This window comes from Dryobates pubescens, chromosome 35 (genome assembly GCF_014839835.1).
Source record: "Dryobates pubescens isolate bDryPub1 chromosome 35, bDryPub1.pri, whole genome shotgun sequence".
In the NCBI taxonomy this organism is placed as follows: Eukaryota; Metazoa; Chordata; class Aves; order Piciformes; family Picidae; genus Dryobates; species Dryobates pubescens.
Window position 1 is genome coordinate 888,152 of NC_071646.1, and position 24,525 is coordinate 912,676.

At 60.0% G+C, this 24,525-nt stretch overlaps 1 protein-coding gene across 6 annotated transcripts in view; it reads left to right on the forward strand.

Annotated features, from left to right (window-relative positions):
* FOXP4 (forkhead box P4) overlaps positions 1-24,525 on the forward strand; it is a 64,653-nt gene that overhangs the window by 32,588 nt on the left and 7,540 nt on the right. For 4 of the 6 annotated variants that reach the window (XM_054176370.1, XM_054176374.1, XM_054176371.1 and 1 more), the window contains 10 exons: positions 8,527-8,649; positions 10,638-10,724; positions 15,574-15,721; positions 16,246-16,450; positions 16,724-16,828; positions 19,182-19,269; positions 21,533-21,622; positions 23,109-23,310; positions 23,402-23,478; positions 23,942-24,043. In XM_054176370.1, coding sequence (XP_054032345.1) covers positions 8,527-8,649; positions 10,638-10,724; positions 15,574-15,721; positions 16,246-16,450; positions 16,724-16,828; positions 19,182-19,269; positions 21,533-21,622; positions 23,109-23,310; positions 23,402-23,478; positions 23,942-24,043 — 1,227 coding nt within the window. The remainder of the gene's footprint in view (positions 1-8,526; positions 8,650-10,637; positions 10,725-15,573; positions 15,722-16,245; positions 16,451-16,723; positions 16,829-19,181; positions 19,270-21,532; positions 21,623-23,108; positions 23,311-23,401; positions 23,479-23,941; positions 24,044-24,525) is intronic. The other 2 variants (XM_054176373.1, XM_054176376.1) reach the window with 1 other exon arrangement.

A 24,525-nucleotide genomic window follows, 5' to 3' on the forward strand; every position in this document is an offset into this window, starting at 1 on the left:
GAGCCGGGGCACGGCTGAACCTCAACCAGCGGCAAGTGCCAGCCTGGTGCTGCCAGGACTGGGGTGGGCTTGGCAGAGCCCAGAGACCGCCCCCCCGCCTCGGCTGCCCCACCGGGCTGGGAAGCAGCAGCCAGAGCCGAGCCGCGGGGGTCGGTCGGGGCTCCTGCGGCACCAGCGGCGGCTCTGCTCCAGCGCCGCTGGCAGGAAGGAAATGCACTCAGTGCATGGAAACGGCTGCGGGACAAAGGCGGACAGGGTGAAGTCAGATTCCGGTAACCCAGGCCTGGCTCCCCTCCGTGGGCGCCTGTCTGTGCCCCTGCTCCCCCTCGCACCTCTTCTCCTGCCTGCACTTCTGCCCTCACCTCCTGTCTGCCCTCGCCTCTTACCCTGTCTGCACTTCTTCCCTCACCTCTCCTGCCTGCCCTTCTGCTGCCCACCCTTCGCTGCTCCCAGCTGTGGTGCCCTCGCTCTTGACTTTCTTGCTGCTCTCTTCCCACCCCGTTCGCCCCTGGCTGCTGCTCTCTCTCCTGCCCATCTGGCCGGCGGCTTTGCCGGAGCGAGCTGGATCTGCTTTCCTCCCCCCTCCTCCCTTCTTGTGTTGCAAAAGGACTTGTGAAAGTTGTAGACGTGAGTCAGAAATAGCTCATAACTCAGCAGCGAACGGCCTCTTCCTCCCCCCTGCCCCCCCCGGCTCCCCGAGCCCAGCCGGCAGCTGGAGCGGGATCTGACCGAGGGGAGATAGAGGATTAAGCAGGCTCCTTTGAAAGGAAGTTTATCTAAGGCAGTGGTGTGGATGAGACTGGCCAGGACGGCTGGAGGAGGAGCAGAAAGGCTGAGTCCCTGCGCGGCAGCCCCTGGCTGGGGAGGGAGGAGGGGTATCAGACAGGACTGGGGGGGATTCATTGCAGTGGTTGGGCAATGGAGTGCTCCTAGGTGCCAGCCTGGACCTCCCCCCTCCCCCCGGGCTTTGCAGCTGCACCACAGGCCCCCCGTTGTGGAAATCCAACAGTTTCCACATTTCTCAGGGGTTTGGGGGCAAAGCTGTTTCAGTGACCTCCCCTCTGCTCCTGGCCCCCAGTCCCAGGCAAAGTGAGCAGGAGGTTGCCCAGGGATCGGCTGAGGCCCCCTCCCTGGGGACGTTCAAGGCCAGACTCAGTGTGATCTAGCTGGAGGTGTCCCTGCTGCCTGCAGGGGGGTTGGACAAGCTGAGCTTTGAGGCTCCCTTCCAACCCGATGCAACCTGTGAAGCTGCAAGGGTCCCAGCGTGGGCAGGGCAAGCAGGAGCCCCAGCACCCAGGAGTGCTGTGAATTCCCTGTGCTCACCAAGCCCCTGCACTTGGGTTGGCAGTTGGCAGCTCCTGCCCCCCTGCTGATGGGGCCAGGATGGTTGTGGGGCACGCAGCCAGCAGGAATATTAACTACGGTCGGCGACGGTGTGAGCCTGGAAACAAACAAGGAGCTGCTGGGCTCGGGCAGGACCTTGGGGTGGGTTTGTTTTGGAGCTCTCTCTCCCCACTGATGCCGGGAGGGGGGTGTGGAGAACCTCACAGCTGCCACCCGAGTTAGAGCTGCACCCAAAAACAATGCCCAAAAATCCCAGCCCTGAGGCGTTTCCAAGAGGGTTTCTTTCTCCCTGCAACTCGAAAACTCTCAGAAACTTGGCAGGTGCCAACAAAGTGTTGGATTTAGATGAGACATTAGGAGGAAGCTCTTCACTGTGGGGGTGGTGAGACACTGGGATGGGTTACCCAGAGAAGCTGTGGATGCCTCATCCCTGGAAGTGTTTAAGCCCAGGCTGGATGAGGCCTTGAGCAACCTGGGCTGGTGGGAGGTGTCCCTCCCCGTGGCAGGGGGTTGGAACTGGGTGACCCTTCAGGTCCCTTCCAACCCAACCCATTCTGTGGTTTGAGGAGAGTTGTTGCAGTCGCTTCTCTCCTGCATGAGGCTGGTCAGGAGCAGTGGATCCCTCCCAGGATCCTGCTGGTGAAGCCCACGGCAGGAGGTGCTGGAGCAGGTTTGGAAGGTCAGCGCCTCGGGCGCTTGGTGCTGGGGCAGTCCTGCCTTGGAGGCTCCGAGCCCCTTCCCCACCTCAGCCCTCGCGGCCAAGGGTCTCCCAGCTGCCGGTGGGAGCAAGTTGCTGAGGTTCAAAAGGCTCTGGAACAGGAGAGGGGCTGAAGGGCACCGAGGGAAGGGGAGAGGAGTTCGGAGCAGGCTGCGGGAAATTGCTTTTCTTTTGTCTGCGGCGGCGGGGAGGGCAGCGGAGCGGAAAAGTGTATTTTGTTGATTTGAAACTTGAGTGAAATGGGTAATGAAGACAGATCAATACCAGCCCTTCTGCCTTCCCTCTCCAGGAAAAAAATCCAGCAGCCTGTCCATCTGGGCTGAGCAGTGCTGGATTTTTCCATTTGATCTTCCAGCGCTGCTGTCTGTCCCCAGCGCTGCTCCCCCCACTCCTTCCTGGAGCCCCCAGCTCTGCCAGCCCGTACCCACTGCCACTGTCCCTCTCCATCATCCCCCCCCCCACCATGGCACCCACAGCACTCTGGATTAATGGGGGAGCAACAAGTCACTTCAGTCCCTGCAGGCCGCAGCAGCATGAGGAGCTGTGCCAGCACCCCGTGCCCGTGGAGGTGATGTGGCCCCTGGTAGCCCTGCCTGGGCAATGCCCAGGGGCAGCAGCTCCTCCTGAGCCCAGGAAGGGCAGCAAGAGCTCCAGCCCACCGTCATCACTGCCATCAGCATTCCCCAGCCAGCTCCCTTTCAACTTCTAGTGACCTGCAGCCCAATTAGTTGTGATTAGTGCCTCCCTGGCAGGGCAGCTGAGCTAACGAGGGTGCACCCGCGGGGGGAACACACCAGGGATTGATTCCTGCTTTTCTATGCATGCAGCTGAACAGCAGAGCCTGGTTGTCCTCCACACAGCTATGCTGGTGCCCCCTCACCTGCTCACCCCATGCCACCCTCCTCCTGCAACCCCCACCCAGGGCAGTTACTCCTTTGGTGCTTTTCAAAACACTCATAACAGCCTCACAGCTCAGCCAGGCACAGGGAGCTGGAGCTCCCTTACAGCCCTGGGGGGAGTTTCTCCTCTGGCCCTGGGTAGGTTTTGGGTCACCATCTCTGTCTCACCTCGTTAAGGTTCAGTCATGATGTGGTGTGAGCAGAGAGGGGGTAGAAGCTGGGCAGTGTTTGGGTGGCCCTGTGCCACCCCTCAAGTGTGTATAACCGTGGCTGGGGTGGCACTGGTGTGAGTGGCACTGCTGCTTGGCCCCAGGCGCTGGAAGCTCTTGCAGATGGTTGAAGCCAGCTGAGTCTCGGAGCTTGCCTGGAGCTGCTGAGCACAGCCTGGCTGTGCCTGGGAGCTTGAAGGGCTCCAAGTGAAGGGTTTGCTCTCTGCCAGCTGCAACAGTCAGAAGCAGGTGCTCTGGTGGGGGTGAGGTTTGCTCATCCCCTGCCCCTAAAATCAGCAGAGCAGAAGCTGCTCTTGGTGGGTTTTGTTTCCCCACTTTGGTTCCCAGCTTCCCTCACCAACCTCCTTGGTTTGTTCCTGTTGGGTTTGGAATGAAAAGGTTGTTTAACACCCAGGAAGGCAGCACAGCTGTTTGCTGCTGCTTCTCCTTGGGAGTTAAACCCTGAGACTGGATCAGGGATGAGAATGTGCAGCCCCCTGGGCTCTGTGGGAAGCACCCAGCACCCCAGGTAGCTGCTGTGCACCCACTGTGGGTTTGCTCATCTCCCCCCATGCCAGAGCCCCTCCAGGCCAACAGGGACAAGGTCTGGGATGCTGGGGCAGGAGTTTGGAGATGTGCTTTGAGGAGTGGACCCAGAGCTGCTCCTTCACACAGTGGTGGCAGTCTGCTGCCCCCGGGGACACAGCATGTGGCACCAGGACATGTGGCTGGGAGGTGAAGGTCAGTGCAGAGATGCCTTGGGGCTGAGCACACCACAGGCTTGCTCCCACGCCCAGGCTCAGGGGGGATGTCCCTGCCCCCGCTCCGTGCCAAGCCAGGTGCCCCGGGGGTCGGGAGGGGAGGGCAACCCTCCCTCCAAGGGCAGCCCCACGGTGCTGAGAGCCAAGTCTGGCTGTCAGGCTGTGCCTTTCCCTGCTCTGCCTCATGGCTGGGAGTTGCAATTCACTTCCCGTTTAAAAAAGAAAGAAAAGAGAGAAACCAAACGCAGAGCTTTAACTGCGAGGGGAAGGGGACTGGGAGCCTGGCTCCCCGGGCTGCTGCCTTACGGCCAAATCCCGTTTGGCTCAGGCAGCTTTGGCAGAGCCTCTCCAAGCTTCCCCTGTAATCCCTGTCTCGTTTCCCACCCGCTGCCTGCTGAGCCGTGTCCGCCTCTTCCCCTGGCACGGAGGGATTACAACCGGCACCGCCTGGAAAATCACCCCCGGGAGAGGCTGCTGCCGGCCCCCGCCGCAGCGCCCGGCCCTGCTGGGAGGCAGCCGGAGCTGTTAGTAAGCAGTTCTGTGGGGTGGCAGCCAGCCAAGCCCTGAGTCAAACCCTTCCTGACTCGGTGTCTGGCAGATGCCAGCTCCTGACGCGTCGGCTGGGGACCAGCCGCTGCTGCAGGGCTGGCTGCTGGGGACCTGCTTCCCGCAGGATGTGCTGGGTGCGGAGCCGCCGCCGCGTGTCAGGATGGTCCCCGGCTGCCCTTGCACCTGGTGCCACCAAAGTGTGGATGGACAGGACAGAGAGGAGGCAGCTGGGCACTGCTAAGCCCTTGGACCTACCCCATGTTGTTCTGCTTGGTGCCCTTTGGCTTTTTCTTGGGCTGGTGATGGCTGTGAGCACCTCTGCCGGAGATGTTGAGGTGACCGTTGCCCGAAGTCCAGGGATGCCAGTCCTGGGATGCCAGCCTGGCCTCATCCCCTGCCACAGGGAAGTTTTTACACCAGTGATCATGGAGTGCCAGGGCTGAGCTGTGCTCCTCAGCATCCCAGGGGCCACCCATGCTGTCCCTTCCCAGTTCACAGATCAGCTGCCAGCAGGTGCCCTGTTTCCATCCCCCTCTCGTTTTGCTGGGGGAGCAGCTGTCACCCTGCCCACCAGAGGCAGCTGGGGCTGTCACCAGAGCCCAGGATGGACAGCCCCAGCACCGTGGGTTGCTGCTCCACACCAGGGTTGAGCCAGCTGCTGGTGGCAGAACCACAACCTCCTTGGCAGCCAGTACTGGTGATAAATGGCCTCAGTGGGGGCAAAAGTTGTTGTAAATGGCAGTTTCTCCTGGAGAAGGTTCCTGCCCTCCATGGAAACCTTAGCCAGGAGTGGGAACCCAGCTGGCCCTCACCAGACTGAGCACCAGTCTCATAGAATGGGTTGGGTTGGAAGGGACCTTAAAGATCATCCAGTTCCAACTGCCCCTTCCAGGACATGGCACTTCAGGGCATGGTGGGCATGGTGGTGCTGGGTTGATGGTTGGACTTGATGATCTTAGGATGGTTTGGGCTGGAAGGGACCTAAAGATCACCTAATTCCAGCTCCACCTTCCAGGACATGGTTTAGTGGGCACGGTGGTGTTGGGTCGATGGTTGGAATTGATGATCTCAGAGGCCTTTTCCAACCTTTATGATTCCACTGGACCAGGTTGCTCAAGGCCTCCATCCAACCTGACTTTAAACACCTCCAGGGAAGGAGGCAACACCTCCAAGCCTTGCCCCATTCACACCTCCCGCACCATTTCCCTCGTGTCAGCATCACATCCGAGCACGGAAGGCAAGGGAAAAAAAAAAGGGGGGGGGGGGGGGGGGGAGGGGAACCACAAAACAAAAAAAAAAGAGGGGAAAAAAAAGCAGGGGAAAAAAAAAGCCATTTCATGCCACCAGAGGTTGTATGAAAATATAATTCTGCTTTTGTTAGCAGCCATCAAACTCTAAAGAGCTTCGCTTTTGTTTTGCTGTAACGTTGTGAAAACCTCGTGTCGGATCGAGAGCCGAGGCCCTCTCCACTAATCGCCTCTCCTTTGTGTTTTTAGATTATAGGGGCAATTAGTGTTGTCAAAACCTCTGGCAAGTCTCTTCTGCTCTTGACAGGGTGTCAGTCCGACGGGCGAGAAATGGAAGGTGTTAGAACTCTCCGGTAATTAGGATGCCTCCCGATCGCGAAATGCCAAGCGGCGCGTACCGGGGGCTGGCCGGAGCTGGGGGCAGGGGAGGATGCTGCCGTGGAGGTGGTGGTTGCAGGGTGGGGGGATGTGGAGGAGCAATTAATTAAGGCCTCTCATTCCGAGCACGTTGCCCAGCTGATGAATTGGCAAAGGGAAATTAGCAGAGTGCTCAGCCGGCAGCCAGCGGCTCAGCAGAGCCTGCTCGCTGGCCCCGGCCCCGGCGGCTTCCCTCCTTCCCCAGATGTTCGCTGAGGGCTTGGCACAGCTGGCTGGTTGCCCAGGCAGCAGCTCTTCACCGAGGCTGGTGCCACCACAGTGGGTGACTGGGGCTCTTGCAGAAGAAGCTCTTCTTCAGTGGGGGCCAAAGCCCTTGCAGGGTGTTGCAGGTCTTTGCCAGGGATCACAGAATGGGGTAGGGGTTGGAAGGGACCTCTGGAGAGCATCCAGTCCAACCTCCTCTGCCAGAGCTGGGGCACCCAGGGCAGGTCACACAGGAATGCATCCAGGTGGGTCTTGAGAGTCTCCAGAGGAGACTCCACAACCTCTGTGGGGCTTTGTCAGCCTCACAGTAAAGAAGTTTCTCCTCATGTTGAGATGGAACCTCCTGGGTTCCAGTTTGTGTCTGTTGCCTCTTGTCCTGTCACAGGGCACCACTGAACAGAGCCTGGCCCCTTCTTGACACCCACCCTGCAGATATTTACAGGCATTGGTCAGATCCCCTCTCAGGCTGCTCTTCTCCAGGCTCAGCAGCCCCAGGTCTGTTAGCCTTCCCTCACCAGGCGTGCTTCAGTCCCTTCATCATCCTCCACTGGACTCTCTCCAGTAGTTCCCTGTCCCTCTTACGCTGTGGCCTCACCGGGGCAGAGCAGAAGGGGGAGGGAGATGCTCCCACAGCCTCCTGATCCCCCAGCGCCAGCCCAGGCGGTGCGGTCGAAGGTGCCTCAGCAGCAGCCTCTGGGTGTGAACAGGCAGCAATTAATCAATAACTGACACGAGGGGGGCTGGGGGGGGGGGCAATCTCAGCAACAAATGAAACTCAGCCCCTTCGAGACGCCTCCCTCCAGCCAAATGCCTGAGCAAACAGATAAGGCTCTGCAATCTCTCCTGAAGGTCAGCCTGCTCCAGCCTGCCTGGGCGCCCACCGTGCACGGGAGGGACTGCATGGGGCTGTCCTCGGGGTCCTGGCCCTGCTCTGGGTCCTACCAGGGTGACTGGAGTGGGGAGGCAGCCCCCCAGCATAGTCAGCAGCTCCAGACTGGGGAGTCTGGTCATAGCTGGGAGTATTGGGCAGGAGGGGCTGGCAGGGTCTGGGCTCTCATTTGGGCTTTGCTGGGTGCTCTGAAGCTGGTTGCTTTGTTTCTCTGTCCCTTGGTCTCTGAGGTTTGGAGACCCTGGAGTGAGAGGATGAGAAGCTGCCTGCTTTGGATCAAATCTGTGTCCTTGGCTTGCACCAGGAGCCTGGCTCTGCCACATCCCACGTGCTGAGGAGTTGCCTCCTCCTGGACTGGAAGTCCAAAAGAGCTCGATGAGCTTAGAGCTGAGGCTTCCAGGCAGGGGCAGGCTGGTGGATCATTGGCTCTCTGGCTCCCAACCCACAGTGCTCATCTGCTTCCCGAGGAAAAGGGAGCCTCCAGCAAGGGTTCTTAAGTTACAGCAGAGCCACAACCCTGCCCCAAGCCTCAGGCAGGGCTTTGGGCTGGTGGGATCAGCAGAGGGCTGGGATGAGGCAGCTCCTGGTGGCCATGCACTGCTCCACCTGGGCAGGACTGGGATCCATCACTGACACCTTCCCCAGGGCTTTGCTGTGGGGGTGTGGACCCAAGTTATGATAACCAAAGGCAGGGGCTGGCAGGGTTTCTCAGCCCTCCCTCCCCTTGGCATGGTAACGAGGTGAGTTACTGGTGTCAGCTGGAGGTAAAGCTTTGATGTGTCTGTGGAGCAGCCTTGGTAACCTTCCTCCATGCTCTGCTTTGCAAAGCAAGTTGAGTGATTGGGATCTTCCCCACTTCCCTCCATGTTTCCCTCCTCCCTGCATCCTCCAGGACCTGGAGGGAAGGAGGGTTCCTGGCACCTTTCCATGCCCACAGGAGGGGAGGGAGCTGTGGTTTGGAGCTGGCTGCCTGCGTGCTGCTGGCTCCTCTCGATGCCCCCAACTAAAAGGCATTTAGAGAAGACCCTGGGGACAGAGGGCATCCTGCCCTCAGGGTGAGAGGAGCTTGTGGGTTAGGATGCTTCACCCAGGTGCCAGTGCCACTGTGCCATTGGCATGTCCCCAGCACTGGCCACAGACTTCACCCAGAGGTGACACGGGGATGAAGGGCATGGTGGGTACCCTGGGAGAGCCTGGGACTGGGAGTGCTTGAGGAGAGGTTTGCAGGGTTGGAACTGGGAGTGGCACCAAGGTCTTTCTGTCCACAGGTCCCTGTGTCCGTGGCCATGATGTCCCCACAGATGATCACCCCGCAGCAAATGCAGCAGATCCTCTCCCCGCCCCAGCTGCAGGCCCTCCTGCAGCAGCAGCAGGCCATAATGCTGCAACAGGTAAGGCTGCTCCTGGGCTGGCTGTGCCTTGGCTGCATCCAGCCAAGAGATTTCCCACTGGGGTCCCTGAGGGCTGGAGCTTGTTAGGGGCAGGCAGTTTGGGGCCTTTCTTCCTTGGGCTCCTGGTGTTCCCCCATATTTCCCTGGGGATTCCCAGCACATCCAGCACCAAGTGATGAAAGAGCTGTGGGTGCTAACCGTGCCAGCGAAGCTGAATGCTGCTGCCCTCAGCCAGGCTCTCACAGCTCCTCTACAAAGGCTGCTTTGGGGCTGCCCAGCTCTTGGAGCGAGCTGGGGCCAGGATGGATGTTCTTGGCTCAGCAGAGCCTAAGCAGAACCCCCATGGCAGGTGCCTGGGTCCGGCTCCAGACCTGGGTTTGTTTCTCACGGCCCAGCTCAGCTTTTCCAGAGCACTCCATCAAATACAAAATGAACAGGGAGGGAAGGGAGGGGAAAAGAAAAAAGAGGAGGAGAGGGGAAAAAAAAAAACCAAACCAAAAAACAACAAACCTCAACTCTGAAACAAAACAGGTCTGCTTGGGTAAACACCTCCTGCCAGCGGGAGGGAGAGAAGGAGAAATCCCACAAGCATCCTCCACACCCTTCCTCCTGCCTCCAGTACCTGTTTACTCCAAACAGCCTGATAAGCACTCAAGGTTGGCCCCGGGGAAAGAACAAAGGGTAAACACTACCCTGGGTGGGTCCTGCTCCCGAGCCTCTTTGGAGCCGGATAAAGAAACACGTTTGACTGCAAATTAAACAACGCAGGCCGGAATAGCTCGAATTCTCCACCGGGAGCAAACCAAACATCACACCTCTCACCCCTGACCCAATGTTCCCGCGGCCGCGCTCGGCCATGCCGCAGAGCCCTGCCTTTGATTGGCTTTGGGGTAAACACCCAACCCTCCCAAACCTGTTCCCCCGGCAGAAAAAGCGAAGTTGCTGCTGTCAGCTCTGTCAGCCTGGAGCTGATAAAGGCTTCCCAGCATCCAAAGGGGCATTCCTGAGCCCCTGCGCCGGGGTACCGGCTGGGCTGGCTGGGAAGGGGCCGCCGGGGCCTCGCTGACCTCCCCGTGCCTCCGTGCCCCCCCTCCCTGCACCCAGCAAATCCATCACCAACAGTTTATTTAGGGGCCAGGGTGAGAGCTGGCCTCAACACCAACCAGGTCCTGGAGCTGCCTTCTGCAGACTGGGAGCCCCTTTGGTGGCTGGGCTGGGCTGTGCTGCTTGTCCCTTCTGTACTGGGCACCAAACCTCTCTGTTTTAAGGAGGGTGCTGCACGGAGCTGGGCTGTCCCAGCTTTCCTGTGCTGTCCAGGAAGGGGGATGCAGGTCTGAGCCCCCAGCAGCCATGGGTTTGCACCAGCCACACCAGGGACTGTGTCTGCTCCCAGTCCCTTCCCAGTTCCCATCTCACAATGCTTGACAAGGGCTGTTCTGGGGTCCCTCCATGCCAAAAACTGGGGGTTCTCCACCTTGGGGACACTGTTAGGTGCCAGAGGATCTGGGCCTGCTTCTCTCAAGGGGCTCTACCACCTCCTGGTGTTTCCTGTCCACCCCATCAAAAGCTACCCCCAATACAGCTGCAAAATCCCCAGGACACATGGAAATAGCTGAGGCTGGGGGTTGTGCCCCCCCCTCAAAGGGGAGGCTCCCAGGTGGGCTGGTGGCAGCAAGGCAGGGAAGGTGGCTGGCATGAAAACAAGCAGCAGGTTTGGCACTGGTGCTGTTTGGGCCTTTCACTTGCTGTGGGCATCCAGAACCTTTAGCAGCATGTGCCCAAGGCCTCTTCTGCAGCCATGACTCCCTCACTGGATGCTTTTCCTCTTGAGCTGCAGCCAAGAGCCTGCCCTGGTGGCATGGCACCAGGAGCTGGCATGGCTGTGGCAAAGCCTGGCACTGGGCACAGGGTAGTGCCGAGCAGGGAGATGTGAACGGGATGTTCCTGCTGCTAATCCAGGCTGCTCTCTCCCCTCCCATCCCTCCCAGTTGCAGGAATACTACAAGAAGCAACAGGAGCAGCTTCACCTGCAGCTATTGACGCAGCAGCAAGCCGGAAAGCAGCAACCCAAAGAGGTGAGCTCACGCTGATGGGTTCTGGGCCATCAGATCTGGCAGCAAATGAAAGGGAGAGCAGCACAAAACAAAGTGTGAGAGAATCCCAGCACCCAGGGCAGCCGGCTGGGAGCCAGCAGGGATGGGGCTCAGGGGACATCCTGTCCCTGGGGGGGTGCTGGGGTGGCCAGTCTGGGTGCTGGAGTTCTTCCTGCTCCCTATCTGTGATCTCTCACCTGCGCCGAGCTGCATCACTCTTGTCAGTACATCTGGAAACCGTGGGGTGGGTGTGGACAGCAGTGGAGTCAATGGGTGTGGGCTGGTAGAGCCACCCAACCCTCCCCAGCAAGAGGTGCAGGTCATGTGTCCCCCCCAAGCCCAGAGTGAAGGCTCCCCAAATCCTCCTCACAGCAGGGTGCAGAGGAGGCTCAGCGTAATGCCCTGCCAGGCTCCCAGCGTGGCTCAGGCTGTGCAGCACAGTTCTGATTGAGCTTCCCTCTCTATTGAGCATCTTCCCTGGGCTCCCAGCACAGAGGGGCATGGAGCTGAGCCCCTGGGTCCCTACCCCCAGAGGAGCTTGAGGAGCAAGCAGGAGGATGTGATGCTGGAGCTGCTCATTGCAATCAGCCCTCCTGAAACCCAACCCCCTGAGCTGTGCTCCCCAAGCCTCAGTGCTTCACAACTCAGCTTTCTCCTGAAGAAGGCAGAGTTTGAGTCTGGATTGCACACTGATGTGGGCTCAACAGCAAAGCCCACGCTGGCAGGGGGGGAATAAGGCAGCTCGAGCAGCTGGGGTCAGACCAGCACCCACTGAAGCCTTCAGAAGGCTTTGCCCCCGGTGCTCTCCGCGGGACGTCGGCGTCTTCAGGCAGGGTCAGGCTTTATCGGAGCCGTCCCCGGGAGCTGGAGGAGCTGCTGCTGCTCTGGGAAATGAGGGAGGCATAAATCTGAGCTTCCTCAAGGACTTCTCCTCTTGGCTGTGGCGATGTTATATTGCAGCAAGGACCAGGGATATAATTAAGCTCGAACAAAGGCTTTGCTTAGCGGGCTCCTGCTTTTCAAAGCCTGTGTTAACTTTTAATTAAATGCTACAGAGGAGAGCAGAAATTTCTCTGCCGAGTGGCCAGCGAGGGGGGGAAGGGGCATTGGATGCTGCTCAAGAGGTGCTTGTCCAGCTGCCAGCATGCCCATGGCTGGGAAAAGCAGCGAGGGGATCCCTGTCAGAGGGTGTCACAGTGTTTCTGCTCCCCAAAATCCCCAGCTGGGCTCTGTGGAGCCGGCTCCCCCCCATGAGTCTGGGTGGCTGCAGGCGTGGGTGTTGGTCTCTTCTCCCTAGCAATAAGTGATGGGGTGAGAGGCAATGGATTGAAGCTTGAGGAGGGTAGGTTTAGACTGGAGATTAAGAAGAAATTCTTTAGAGTGAGGGTGGGGAGACTCTGGCACAGGTTGCCCAGGGAGGCTGTGGCTGCTCCCTCCCTGGAGGTGTTCAAGGCCAGGCTGGATGAGTCCCTGAGCAACCTGGGCTGGTGGGAGGTGTCCCTGCCCATGGCAGGGAGGTTGAAACAGCATGAGCTTTAAAGTCCCTTCCAACCCAAACTATTCCATGAAGCTATGAAATGGACCAGGGAAGTTTCAGGCTGGGTATGAGAGTGGTCAGGCACTGGCACAGGCTGCCCAGGGACGCGGTGGAGTCCCCATCCCTGGAGGTGATTAAAAGAGGCAGAGATGTGGTGCTGAGGGACGTGGTTTAGCCCCAGCCTTGGTAGAGAGAGAGAATGTTGGACTGGATGAGCTTCAAGGGCTTTTCCAACCAGAAGGATTCGACGATTCTAACAAAGCCTGAGCTGGGCAGCAGCCCATTCCTGCCGGGAATAGTTTCCCGGGACAGCCCAGGGAATAGCTGGCGTGTCTGGGATGCCGCGGCAGAGCTGCTCTTGGCCCGCGTCGGCTCCTTCATGGAAATCCAGGACGGTTTTTGGTTACAGCCCCGCTGCAGGCTTGTGAGCCCAGCGCCTCCTGCTTCCCCTCTGCTCCCTTGCCAGGCCTCGCTGGGTGTCATCGGAACCCCGAGAGCACACAGAGGCACCGGCAGGTGGGAACAGCTTTGTGCCCCCGCGCCGGGAGCAGCATCCCGTGCGGGAGAAGCGGCGTAGTTGGAGCAGGTCCCCCGGGGAAAGGGAGAGCAGGAAAAGAGGGAACGTGGAGGATGGAAACGTGTCGGAAGCGGCTGTCGGCAGCATCCTGTCCCAGAGGATGCGGGGAGGGGGAAGGAGGGAGGGGGATGCGCGGTGGCCCCGGTCTGAGAGGAGCTTTGTGGCGGTGGGGGGTGTGAGGAAGGGGCCCAGCACGACCATGTGCATCCATGTGTCCTGCCAGGATGGGGCTGAGCTGCAGCACAGCACAGAGCATTTTCATACACTCATGGAATGGGTTGGATTGGAAAGGACCTTAAAGATCATCTTCCACAGCCTCCCTGGGCAACCTGCTCCAGAGTCTCCCTACCCTCACTCTCAAGAATTTCTTCCTAATCTCCAGTCTCAGTCTCCCCTCTTACAGCTCAAAGCTATTGCCCTTTGACCTGTCACTACAAGCCCTTGCCAGAAGTCCCTCCCCAGCTTTCCTGTAGCCCCCTTCAGGTACTGGAAGGCTGTTCTAAGGTCTCCCTGGAGCCTTCTTAGAATGTAGGGGTGGACCCACAGCAGCATCTTGGGTGTGGGGAAAGTGAGGAGGTGTTGGGCACAGCAGGGAGCTGTGGTGTAGGACTGGCGTGGCTCCAGACATCTCAGCTTCATGGCAAGAGGCACCCAAGCTGGTGTCTGTCATCCCACTCTTCCCCTGGCTGCTTTGCCTCTCCAAGCCCAGCAGAGACCCAGTGTCTGGGTGCACAGACCCCAGTATCCCCTGGGGATCAGGCCAGCGGGTCTCTGCGTGCCCCAAAAGCTGCTGGAGAAGGGGGGAGGGGGGGTCCCTCTCCTGAGTCTGGCAGGGCCTGGGAGGGGGTTGATGCAGAAGGGGAGGGCTGCCTGCTGCCTAACCTCGGTGTCAGCTTAATGAACTGCTCCTGTCAGTCCCGTGTGTCACGCTGAAACTCCTCCTGATGTGCTCATAAATCAAAGTGACGGCGACTCCTACCCCGGGAGCTGCACCCACTCAGCTGCGGCTAATGCAGCACCGGCGCGGGCAGAGCGCCGCACCCCGAGCCCCGGCGCCGCCCTGGCAGCCAGGGGTGGGCTGGGAGGGCCAGATGCAGGATCTGGCCCTGACACAGAGCAAGGAGATGCTGAGGGGTCCTCTCTGGGAGGGACTCGGCTGGCATTTGCCAGGCTGGGGCTTGCCGAAGGGAGAGCAGCCAAGTGAAGCTCAGGGGGGGTGAGGTTCAGGCTCTCACCACCCTGCCTTCTGCAGGGCAGACTCCTGACTCAGGGGCCCTGGGCTGGTGGCTGCTGGTGGCTGGGTCTGCACGTGGGTGCACCTCTTGATCCAGCAGAACCATAGGATCATTTTGGTCAGAACAGACCTTTAAGATCATCAAGTCCCACCATGGCTCTGAGCCTGGGCAGCTGGCTCCCTGCAGTGTGGCTTTCTAGGGACTGGCACATTGGCTTACCCAGAGAGAAGTCAGCTTTGGTTTGGCTTAGCCCAGGGATTTGTGCATCTGCTGGGCACCAGGATAGGAATTCCCAGGGCTGGTCCCTGTATCCATGGTCTGGTGAAGCTGGAAGGATGTGCATGTGGATTTGAAGCGTGGGAAGGTGCAGGTTCAGTGCAGGCAGCGAAGTTCCCCCACTCACAATTGCAGCAAGACTTGGGGGGGAAGCACTTTAGTGCTTGGGGTGCTCCACTCTGCTGGGAGCAGCCTCAGTTTTCTAGCTCAGGACAGCAGAGCTGCCATGGAGGGGCCAGGCTGGTGCTGGTGCTGGTCAGCACAGCACAGCTGGCTCCTGCTGCCTGCCAGCCTGGCTCCTCACAACCTGCAAACAATGTCTGCACAAACAGAGGGGTTCAAGGGGTTACAGAGACGCCTGCCCTGCTAATGAGGCCGGGCAGGCCCGGGGCAGCTCCCCTCTCATGGCCAGCCCAGATTAGCAGCTGCCCGTCCCCAGCCCTAATTGAATTCTCTCCCCTTCAGTTAATTCTCATGGATTTCTTGGTGCCTCCCCAGGGACCTGTCCTGCCTAACTAGTTTAGGGCTGGCTGTGTTGCTCAGAGCATGGCCAGCTTTTGGGGATGGGTGGGAGAGGCACCTAGCTGGGGTGGGTGAACCCACGCTGGTGCTGAGCAGCTGCTCCCCTGCTGTTGGAAGCAGAAAACAGCAGAAAATTACCCAGGCGACACCTGAAGAGAGTTTGTTTTTCTGCCTCGCACCAGGAAGGGTCTCGGCATGGTCATTTTTGGCAAGCAGGGACCGTTCCCGTGCCTAAAGGAGGGCCCTGTGCATCCAGGATGCCTTTTTGGCACGGGCAGCTCCCTTTCCACCAGTGATGCTCAGCACCCACGGGAGCTCACCTCGCAGCTGAGCCTCTCCACACGTGGGGGTCGGGGGGGGTTGCCCACCTCGGCGGCAGAGCCGGGTCTCGGCTCTGAGCAACTCCCGGCTCTGCTCTCTCCCTCTCTTTCCAGTGCTTTATTTTTTCCCTTCCCCTTTCCTTTTCTTCCCCTCCTCTTCCGATAGATCAAAGCCTTCGTCCGGCTCGGCCGCAAGCTGAGCAGACACAGAGCCCAGCGGCAGGACGGGGACGGGCACGGCCGCGGCCCCACCGCCGCGGGCATCCCTGGCTGCCGGCGCTGGGCCACCGCCTCCCCTGCGAGGTTTTCTGCTGCAAGGCTCGGAAATAACAGGCTTTGATTTCTCCCTTTTGTCTCCCGGCAGCCGTTAGGGAACAAGCAGCTGGCCTTCCAGCAGCAGCTCCTGCAGATGCAGCAGCTCCAGCAGCAGCACCTGTTAAACCTGCAGCGCCAAGGGCTGGTGAGCCTCCCGCCAGGGCAGGGCACCGTGCCCCTGCAGACCCTGCCCCAAGGTAAGGACCCTTACCCAGCCTGGGAATGCTGATTTTTCCCTCTAAAATTGGAGGGGGGGGGGGGGGGGGGGGATTGCATTAATGGTGGAAGCAGCTCAGGGGAGCTGGAGCTGGGTTGTGCACAGGATTTGGCCCCTGGCTTCCTCTGGTAGAGGGGTTTGGAGAGCAGGGGTCTCCTCCTCTCCAGAGGAGCTCTGCAGGGCTCCTCAGGTGCTGTGGGTGGCTTGGGTTGGGCTTCCAAATGGGGCCATGCAGCCTCTGCTCCCCAGCCACCAGCACAGAGTGCTGTGCCCTGCTTTGGGTGGTGATTTCCCAACCTTTTCCACCCTGAGTGATTCCATGAATCCATGGTCTCCTGGGGCACAGCCTACACTGAGCTGCCTGAGCTCTGGGGAGCTGAGCTGTGCTGCCTGGGCACAGGGAGTGAGGCTGTGGGGTGCTGAGGCAGCCTGGTGCATGGGTGCCAGTGGGTGCTGCTGCTCCTTCTCCCTGCTGACAGTGCCTGCTTGCTCCCCATGCCATAGCTGTGTGCCCCTCGGACCTCCAGCAGCTCTGGAAGGAGGTCACAGCTGCCCAGCCCGTTGAGGACAGCATTAAGCAGGAAGGTCTCGACCTCACCACCAACACCTCCAACTCTACCTCGTTTTCGGCCGCCAAGGTCTCGCCTCCCATTTCCCATCACCCTCTGCCCAATGGACAGAGCACCATGCACACGCCGAGAAGGGACAGGTAGAGCTGGGCCAGGCCCTGGCACTTTGTGCTTTTACCCCTGGAGAGGTGGAAGGGGCCAGGATCCATCACCTGTGGAGCTGGCAACAGGGTTGGGAGGGTTGGAAGGTTTCTCTGAGTCCTGTCCCTGTTTTGCTGTGCCTGTGGAGGGCTGGGAGCCATCACTGGGGGCATCATCCCCCTCCTGTGGGTCCTGGAGGGCTGGCCCCGTGCGTGGGAACGCTGAAGCATCACAGCTGTCCCATCTGACACAGTCCCCTTCATCCTCCGCAGCTCTTCCCACGAAGAGACCCCTGGCTCCCACCCACTCTACGGCCACGGAGAATGCAAGTGGCCTGGCTGCGAAACCCTCTGTGAGGACTTGGGACAGTTTGTCAAGTAAGTGCTCCCTGCCTGGGGGAGATCTTCCCAGGGGAGGGCAAAGCCTGCACTCCTGGGCCAGGACGGTATGGGGCTGGTGGAGGGGGAGACCCTGGCAGCGGGTCTGGACACCCCAAAGTTTGTCAGCCCAGAGCTGCAGGGTCCTGTGAGGAAGGAGAAAACACCCCAGGGACCGGTGCAGAGGAGAAGAGGCCCAGGGGAGCGGGCAGGAGAGGGCAGGAGCGGGCAGCAGGCGAGGGGAGTTGGCTGCTGCCCTCCTGGGGGGCGAGGGGGAAGCAGATGGCAGCAGCCTGCTGACACTGCTTGTGGGCTCCGGCGCTGACTGATTAACTCTGCTGTCGAGGAGCCCTCTGCTAGCGTCAGGGTCAAACAAATTGTTTTCACGCTTCGTCAGAGGTTTACTTAATTAGTTCATTTGCAATTAGATCTCTTTGTAGCCAGGATTTTTAGCAAAGACATCAGAAGGAGCTGACGGGCTGGCTGGCTGGCTGGCTCCTTCCCCCATCAGCCTCTCTGGCTGTCTGCTCAGCGCAGCAGCCGAGACCAACCAGCCTGTGCTTCCCTCTCCACCAGGGAGATCTTGGGGGGGGCTACAAACTAATCCCACCCCCTGTTGTGGCTGGCTCCAGTGGGAGCATCCCTCAGAGCACACTGTCCTCCTGGTTCCCCAGGAATGAGCTGGGCAGAGGTGTGGCACAGGAGGATGAGAGGTGCGAAGGAAGTGTTGCCTGGTGAGGACTGAGTGAGTCAGGCTCCTGCATCCTCCTTTCTCTGCCTCTGACTCATGGGGTCACCCTAGATAAGTTATCTCCTGCAGGCTCTATGGGCATGTTTGCATGGCACAGGGCAGGTGAGCAAGCTCCAGTTTGGAAGCTGGAGCTGGAGTTGGCAGGGGATGGCCAGGGCTGTGTTGCGGTGCCAGGAGAGCCTTGTGGTGCCAGCCAGGGCCCTGACCCCCTGAGCACACCTGGTGCCTGCAGGAGCAAGCTGCCAGCATGAGTGCCATGGTGTGGGACAGGCAGATTGAGAACTTCCAGCTCCCAAAGGCTGAGTCCAGCTGCAGCAGGGACCTCACTTTGAGCCTGAGCACTGCTGTGGAGCCTCCTCTGAGCTTCACCTCCATGGAGGAGCTTGGAAGGCCTCAGTGCTGGGGTGGAAAGAGGCAGTTTGGCCTTGGAGCAGTGGTTTACAAAAGGTAGGAGATGTCTCCTCTCCTGCTCAGCACAGCCTAAGCTCTCAAGAGCTTTTTCCCTGGAGCACCAGCAGTGCCCTCAGTCTGCTGTGTGGGGAGAGGAGCAGGCAGCCAGGTCCAGCTGCAGCCCTGCAGATCAGGGCTGAGGCAGGGCTGGGGTTTTGCTCACACAGGGGCTTGGCAGCTGCTCCCAGTTACCTAACTTGTTTTTGCAAGCTGGGGCTGGAAGGCTCTCACAAACAGCTGGGTGAGACTCCTGCCATCTTCCCCATCAGAACATCTCCTGAGAGGTCTCAGCAGAAACCTCTCAGTCATTCTGCCCTGGCCCTGGGACACCCAGCACTGGATGCCACCATCTGGGGTGTTCCTGGGGTGACCCTGGTACAGTTTGCCCTGATGCCCATCATTCTCCCTTAACCCTTCTCAATCCTCCAGTGAAGACCCCCCTGGATTTGCAGCCACCCCAGCAAGGACACAGCCCAGACATGCAATGTCCTTGAGGCCAGGTGGGCCCCCAGGTTGCCACTTTGCTGGGGACACCCCCAAAGCAACGCTGAGCTTTGTCCTTGGCTCTGCCACCAGTGGTATCCCTGTCACTGGCTGCTTGTTTCTGCTGGGAGCTTTGTCCCTGCCTGAGATGGGGGAGGACCAAAGGTCCTTGTGCTCTATAAAGTGCCTTAGAAGCACAGGACATGAAAGCAGTGGGATGAGAAGCACCCTGGAAATGTCACCTTCTGCCTTTGAGGATTCCTTGGGGGTTGTAAGCAAACCTCCTTCTTGCCACCTTTGTCCTGGAAACCTGCTCCTCAGGTCCTCCTGGGCTCCTCCTGCCAGCAACCTTCTCAAGGACTTCCCATCAATCAGTGACTGCTCCTCAACACTTGTTGGAGACAACACAAGTTGTCTACATCTGCCCTGCAGCCCAGGTTTGAGGAGGAGGCACAGCCCAGGTTGCTTGACCTCGGTTTCCCTCCTGCTCCCTCTGCTTTGGGCCGGAGCGCCAGAGCACCCCTGGCAGGGGCAGTGCCTGATGGGCATCTCCCTGGGCATTGCTGTGCTAGAGGTCAGCAGGTCAGGGCTGATCCCAGGTGTGGTCCCAGTGGCAGGGCCACGTTCTGGGGACATCCAGGCATAACCTCCTCCTGTTCTCCTCCCCAGACACCTCAACACAGAACATGCACTTGACGACCGAAGCACGGCCCAGTGTCGAGTCCAGATGCAAGTGGTACAGCAGCTGGAAATACAGGTGGGTGCTGCCCTGCCTTTGAGGGGCACAGCTTTCAAAAGCCATCTCCAAAAGCCATCTCCTTTCCAGCTCCATGTCCTGGCTGCTATCTGCAGGAGGTGGGTAGTGAAGTTTGGGGCCCTAGGGAGCGAAGCAGCCACCCCAGGGGCTCACTTCCATCATCCTTCCCCAAAGTGTTGGCCCTGGGTCACATCCTGGCGGAGATCAAGACCTGGAAGACCCTCAGTTTAGTTTCCCCTCTGATGTCACCATCCCTGCATGATGATGATGATGATGATGGGGCTGCAGGAAGGCACAAACCATCTCCTGTCCAAAGGCTTCCTGTGATGGGTACAAGGAGATGCAACCAGCCTGGAAGGCAAACGCTGTCTGAGAGGGCAACGCGAGCTGTTCCCCAGCCCTCCTGCCCAGTCGAGCTGCCCCAGCAAGAGCCCTCAGGGCTGCTGGGCAATTGGGAAATGAGGCCACTGACTTTGGTGGCTCAGAATGGTCTTTGGAGCCCAGCTTCAGGGCTGCTATTTTTGGAAAGGCAGCTCTTTAAATAGTGCTTTGCCAGCCTCGCTGAGTGCCCAACGTGAGCTGTGAAATTGGGCAGTGGAGAAGAGGGGGAGAAAAATGGAAGGAGTGGCACTGAGGGGTTTCAGCTGGGGACCTGAAAGGGGTCAGGGAGGAAAATGGGACCCTCTGTCAGAAGATCTGAGCCTCACCATGGCACCACAGTGCCTGGCTGGCAGGAGCTCAGAGCGGTTTGTGCCCATTGCTGTGTGGCAGTGAGCATCATACCTGAAGGGGGCTGCGGGAAAGCTGGGGAGGGACTTTTGACAAGGACTGGGAGTGCCAGGATGAGGAACAATGGCTTGAGCTGGAAGAGGAGAGATTGAGCCTGGACATGAGGAAGAACTTCTTTAGAGTGAGGGTGGGGAGACACTGGAACAGGTTGCCCAAGGAGGTCAGGGATGCTCCCTCTCCGGGGCTGTTTATTGCCAGGCTGGATGAGGCCTTGAGCATCCTGGGCTGCTGGGAGGTGTCCCTGCACAAACCATTCTATGGTCACAGGGAATGCCAGCCCCAGGGCAGGGGCCAATGGGCCATGGAAGCCTTGTAAGCCCCCACCTGCAGCTGCAGCAGTTGGAGGCCGCAGGGTGGGGAGGGACTGAGCTAAACCTTCCCGGGTGGGGAAGCTGCCAGGCGAAGCTGCACGATCGCATCCTGCTCCCCAGCCCCTCGCTGCAGCCAGAGGTTGAAAGCAATTACTGGGGCTTAAAGAGGGGAGGGAAAGGAAGGAGGGGAGGTGGGGAGGGGGGGCGAAAACCGAAGCTGAAAAGCGAGCAGAACGCTGGGAGTGCAGCGAGGAGAACCTGCCACCGCAGCTACCAATTATAAAGTTTTCAGCGCGGAGCTCCTGCTGTGCCGGCACTGAGTGTCTGCATCACGAGGGGAGAGCTGTCAGCTCTAATGAGCACCACGACAGCACGCAGGCATCCGACCCGCTCCAAACTTGCGGCGAACTCCGCTCTGCCTCCTGCCTTTAACCCCTTCCTCGCCCGGCTCCCGGCCCCAGCCACCTACCCCGGGGAGGGTGCTCGGCGAGCAGGGAGCCGGCAGGGGAGCAGGGACGCGGCCGAGCCCCAAGCTTTGAGGGGTGGCAGAGGAAAGGGAAGGTGACGGGGAGAGAGCAGGTGTCAGATCCCATCGCCTCCAACGGGCTCAAGATCTCCCCTGGTGCCACAGTGAATATTTCACCCTCCGCGCGCTGCGGGGAGCACACAGGCAGCAGCGCAATTAAAGCGATGTGGAGGGGCCTGGGAGGATGGAGGGGTGGATGGACAGGAGGATGGAGGGGTAGATGGACAGAGGGAGGGATGGATGGATGGAGGAATGGGTGGATGGACAGGGAGCTGCTGGTGAGCAGCAGAGGCTAGAGGAAGGTGAAGGGCATGAGGATGGATGGCACCAGAGCATCCAAGGAGAGCAAAGGCTGGGCTGGGTGGGCAGGACGGGGCCATGCCGGTGGATGGCAGCCTGAGGGACCAAGGAGTGACTCCACCTGGCCATGGATTTGTCATCTGGCTACACACTCAGAGCTGGAGCAGCAGCAGCCCCCCCGTGATGGGTCCTGTAGTCCCACTGGGGCTCTCAGGAGGTGGCTGCTGCAGGGACATTGAAGGATGCTGCCTGCCCAGAGCCAGGTCTGGGGGCTTCGTGGGCACCTGGGTGGGTATCTGCCAGCGCTGCCTGACCCTCTGCTTCCTGCCTCCCACAGCTAGCCAAGGAGAGCGAGCGTCTGCAGGCCATGATGGCTCATCTGCACATGAGGCCCTCAGAGCCAAAGCCTTTCAGCCAACCTGTAAGCGTGCGTGTCCCTCCTGCCCTTCTACACCCCCACAGCCACCCCCTCTCCTCCCTCTGCCCTCCCTGCCCTGTGCATGGGCACCAGGGCCCTGGGTGGCCCAGCTGGATGAGCTCCCATGCCCTAACCGTGCTGCAGCACACTCGGCCTGGGCCTTTGTGCTGGTGCAAGGCAGCAGGCAGGAGTGAACCCCAGCCTGTGCCAACCTGTTGAGCTGCTCCAGCGGCTCAGGCGTGCGGTGGGTGCCTCCCCTTTGCTGGGTGCATCCTCTCCTGTGGTTGCATCCCCATCCCGTGGTTGCCTCCTGTCCTGCAGCTGGCTCCCTCTCCCGTGGTTGCATCTCTACCCTGTGGTTGCATTCTTTCCTGCAGCTGCATCCCATTCCCATGGTAGTGATTGCATCCCCAGCCCGTGGTTGCATCCTCTTCTGTGGTTTGTCCCCATCCCGTGGCTGCATTTCTGTCCCACGGCTGCAGCCTGTCCTGCAGTTGCATCCCCATCCCGTGGCTGCATTTCTGTCCCACAGCTGCAGCCTGTCCTGCAGTTGCATCCCCATCCCGTGGCTGCATTTCTGTCCCACAGCTGCAGCCTGTCCTGCAGTTGCATCCCCATCCTGTGGCTGCATTTCTGTCCCACAGCTGCAGCCTGTCCTGCAGTTGCATCCCCATCCTGTGGCTGCATTTCTGTCCCACAGCTGCAGCCTGTCCTGCAGTTGCATCCCCATCCCATGGCTGCATTTCTGTCCCACAGCTGCAGCCTGTCCTGCAGTTGCATCCCCATCCCATGGCTGCATTTCTGTCCCACAGCTGCAGCCTGTCCTGCAGTTGCATCCCCATCCTGTGGCTGCATTTCTGTCCCACAGCTGCAGCCTGTCCTGCAGTTGCATCCCCATCCTGTGGCTGCATTTCTGTCCCACAGCTGCAGCCTGTCCTGCAGTTGCATCCCCATCCCATGGCTGCATTTCTGTCCCACAGCTGCAGCCTGTCCTGCAGTTGCATCCCCATCCCATGGCTGCATTTCTGTCCCACAGCTGCAGCCTGTCCTGCAGTTGCATCCCCATCCTGTGGCTGCATTTCTGTCCCACAGCTGCAGCCTGTCCTGCAGTTGCATCCCCATCCCGTGGCTGCATTTCTGTCCCACAGCTGCAGCCTGTCCTGCAGTTGCATCCCCATCCCATGGCTGCATTTCTGTCCCACAGCTGCAGCCTGTCCTGCAGTTGCATCCCCATCCTGTGGCTGCATTTCTGTCCCACAGCTGCAGCCTGTCCTGCAGTTGCATCCCCATCCCGTGGCTGCATCCCGCCCTGTACTTGCATCCCGCCCCTCGCTTGCATCCCCTCCCTGCCAAACCCAGCAGACCCTCTCCCATCCAAGCCCCTTTGCTTCCCACTCTGTGGCCCATCCCTGCCGGCCTGCCTGGGGCTCTCCCCTCTGCCCTTCCCCCGCGCCGGCGCCCAACCACCTGCCCTCCTTCCTGCCTGTCCCTGCAGCTGAACCTGGTCTCCAGCGCCACCCTCTCCAAGAGCACTTCCGACACGTTCCCCGACGGTTTACCTCATCCCCCCACCTCGGCCACGGCGCCCATCACGCCCCTGCGGCAGGGCCCCTCCGTCATCAGCTCCTCCACCCTGCACGGCGTGGGCCCCATCCGCAGGAGGAACTCGGAGAAGTTCTGCACCCCCATCTCCTCAGGTGAGCCGGGGTGCTGGGAGCTCAGCACCCTCCCCGGCGCAGTGCCCAGGTCCCCACGTGGGGTCACCTCCCCCCTCTGTCCCCCCCGCAGAGCTGGCACAGAACCACGAGTTCTACAAGAACGCCGACGTCCGGCCGCCCTTCACGTACGCCTCGCTCATCCGGCAGGTGAGTGCCCCCTGGCCCTGCTGCTGGCACACCTGGGGCTCAGCCACGCTCTCCCCCCACTTGCTCAGCCCTGGAGGAGGCCCTGTGCCTGCTGAGCCCCCGTTTCTCCCCCCTGGGGCTCGCCACACGGTGGGCATTGAATCGCAGAATGCGTTGGCTTGGAAGGGCCTCTCCAAAGCTCCTCTTGTCCAACCCCCTGCAGGCAGCAGGGACAGCTCCAGCTGGAGCAGGCTGCTCAGGGCCACGTCAGGATTGACCTTGAGTGTCTGCACCCCATCTCTGGTCACCCTGCTGCAGCATTTCACCACTCTTGCAGTGCAGAACTTCCTCCTAAAGTCCAACCTGCGCCTTCCCTGCTCTAGTTTCAAACCACTGCTCCCCTTCCTGTTGCCACCAACCCTTCTAAGCAGTCCTTGGCCAGGCCACCAGGAGTGACCCTCTTGTGCCCTCTCTGGTTCCTCAGGCCATCCTGGAGACCCCTGACAGGCAGCTAACGTTGAACGAGATCTATAACTGGTTCACGCGGATGTTTGCCTACTTCCGGAGGAACACAGCCACCTGGAAGGTGAGGACAGCCCTGCTGGGTGCCACGGGGCTCACCCCTTGGCACTCACCCACCCCGTGCCCCTTGGCACCCACCCAGCACTGCCAGCTGCAGGAGGTGCTCCGGCACCTGTGCTGAAGGCTCAGCTCATCGCACCGCTCCCAGGTGGTGCAGGGAATGACCTTAAGGACAGATCCCACCCTCCCCCCACCCAAATGCATCCTCTGGGCCCTGGGGACACATCAGCTGTGCAGTAGGATATGCTGCTGGCTGAACCTGCTTCTTTCTGTGGGGCTGGGGCTGGAGCAGAGCCAGGAGAAGGGCAGAGGAAAGAAGTGAGACACTCAAAATAGCAAAGAAGGTTAATGATGACCTGGGGGCTGGTGGCTCCTTGTGAGGCTGTGAGATGTGGTGCCTGGGTCTCAGCGGTGGCCAAGGATGCTGCTGCTGCTCCGTGGGGCTGGAAGGGGAGTGGTGGTGGCTGGGGGGGCAGCGTCAGCTCT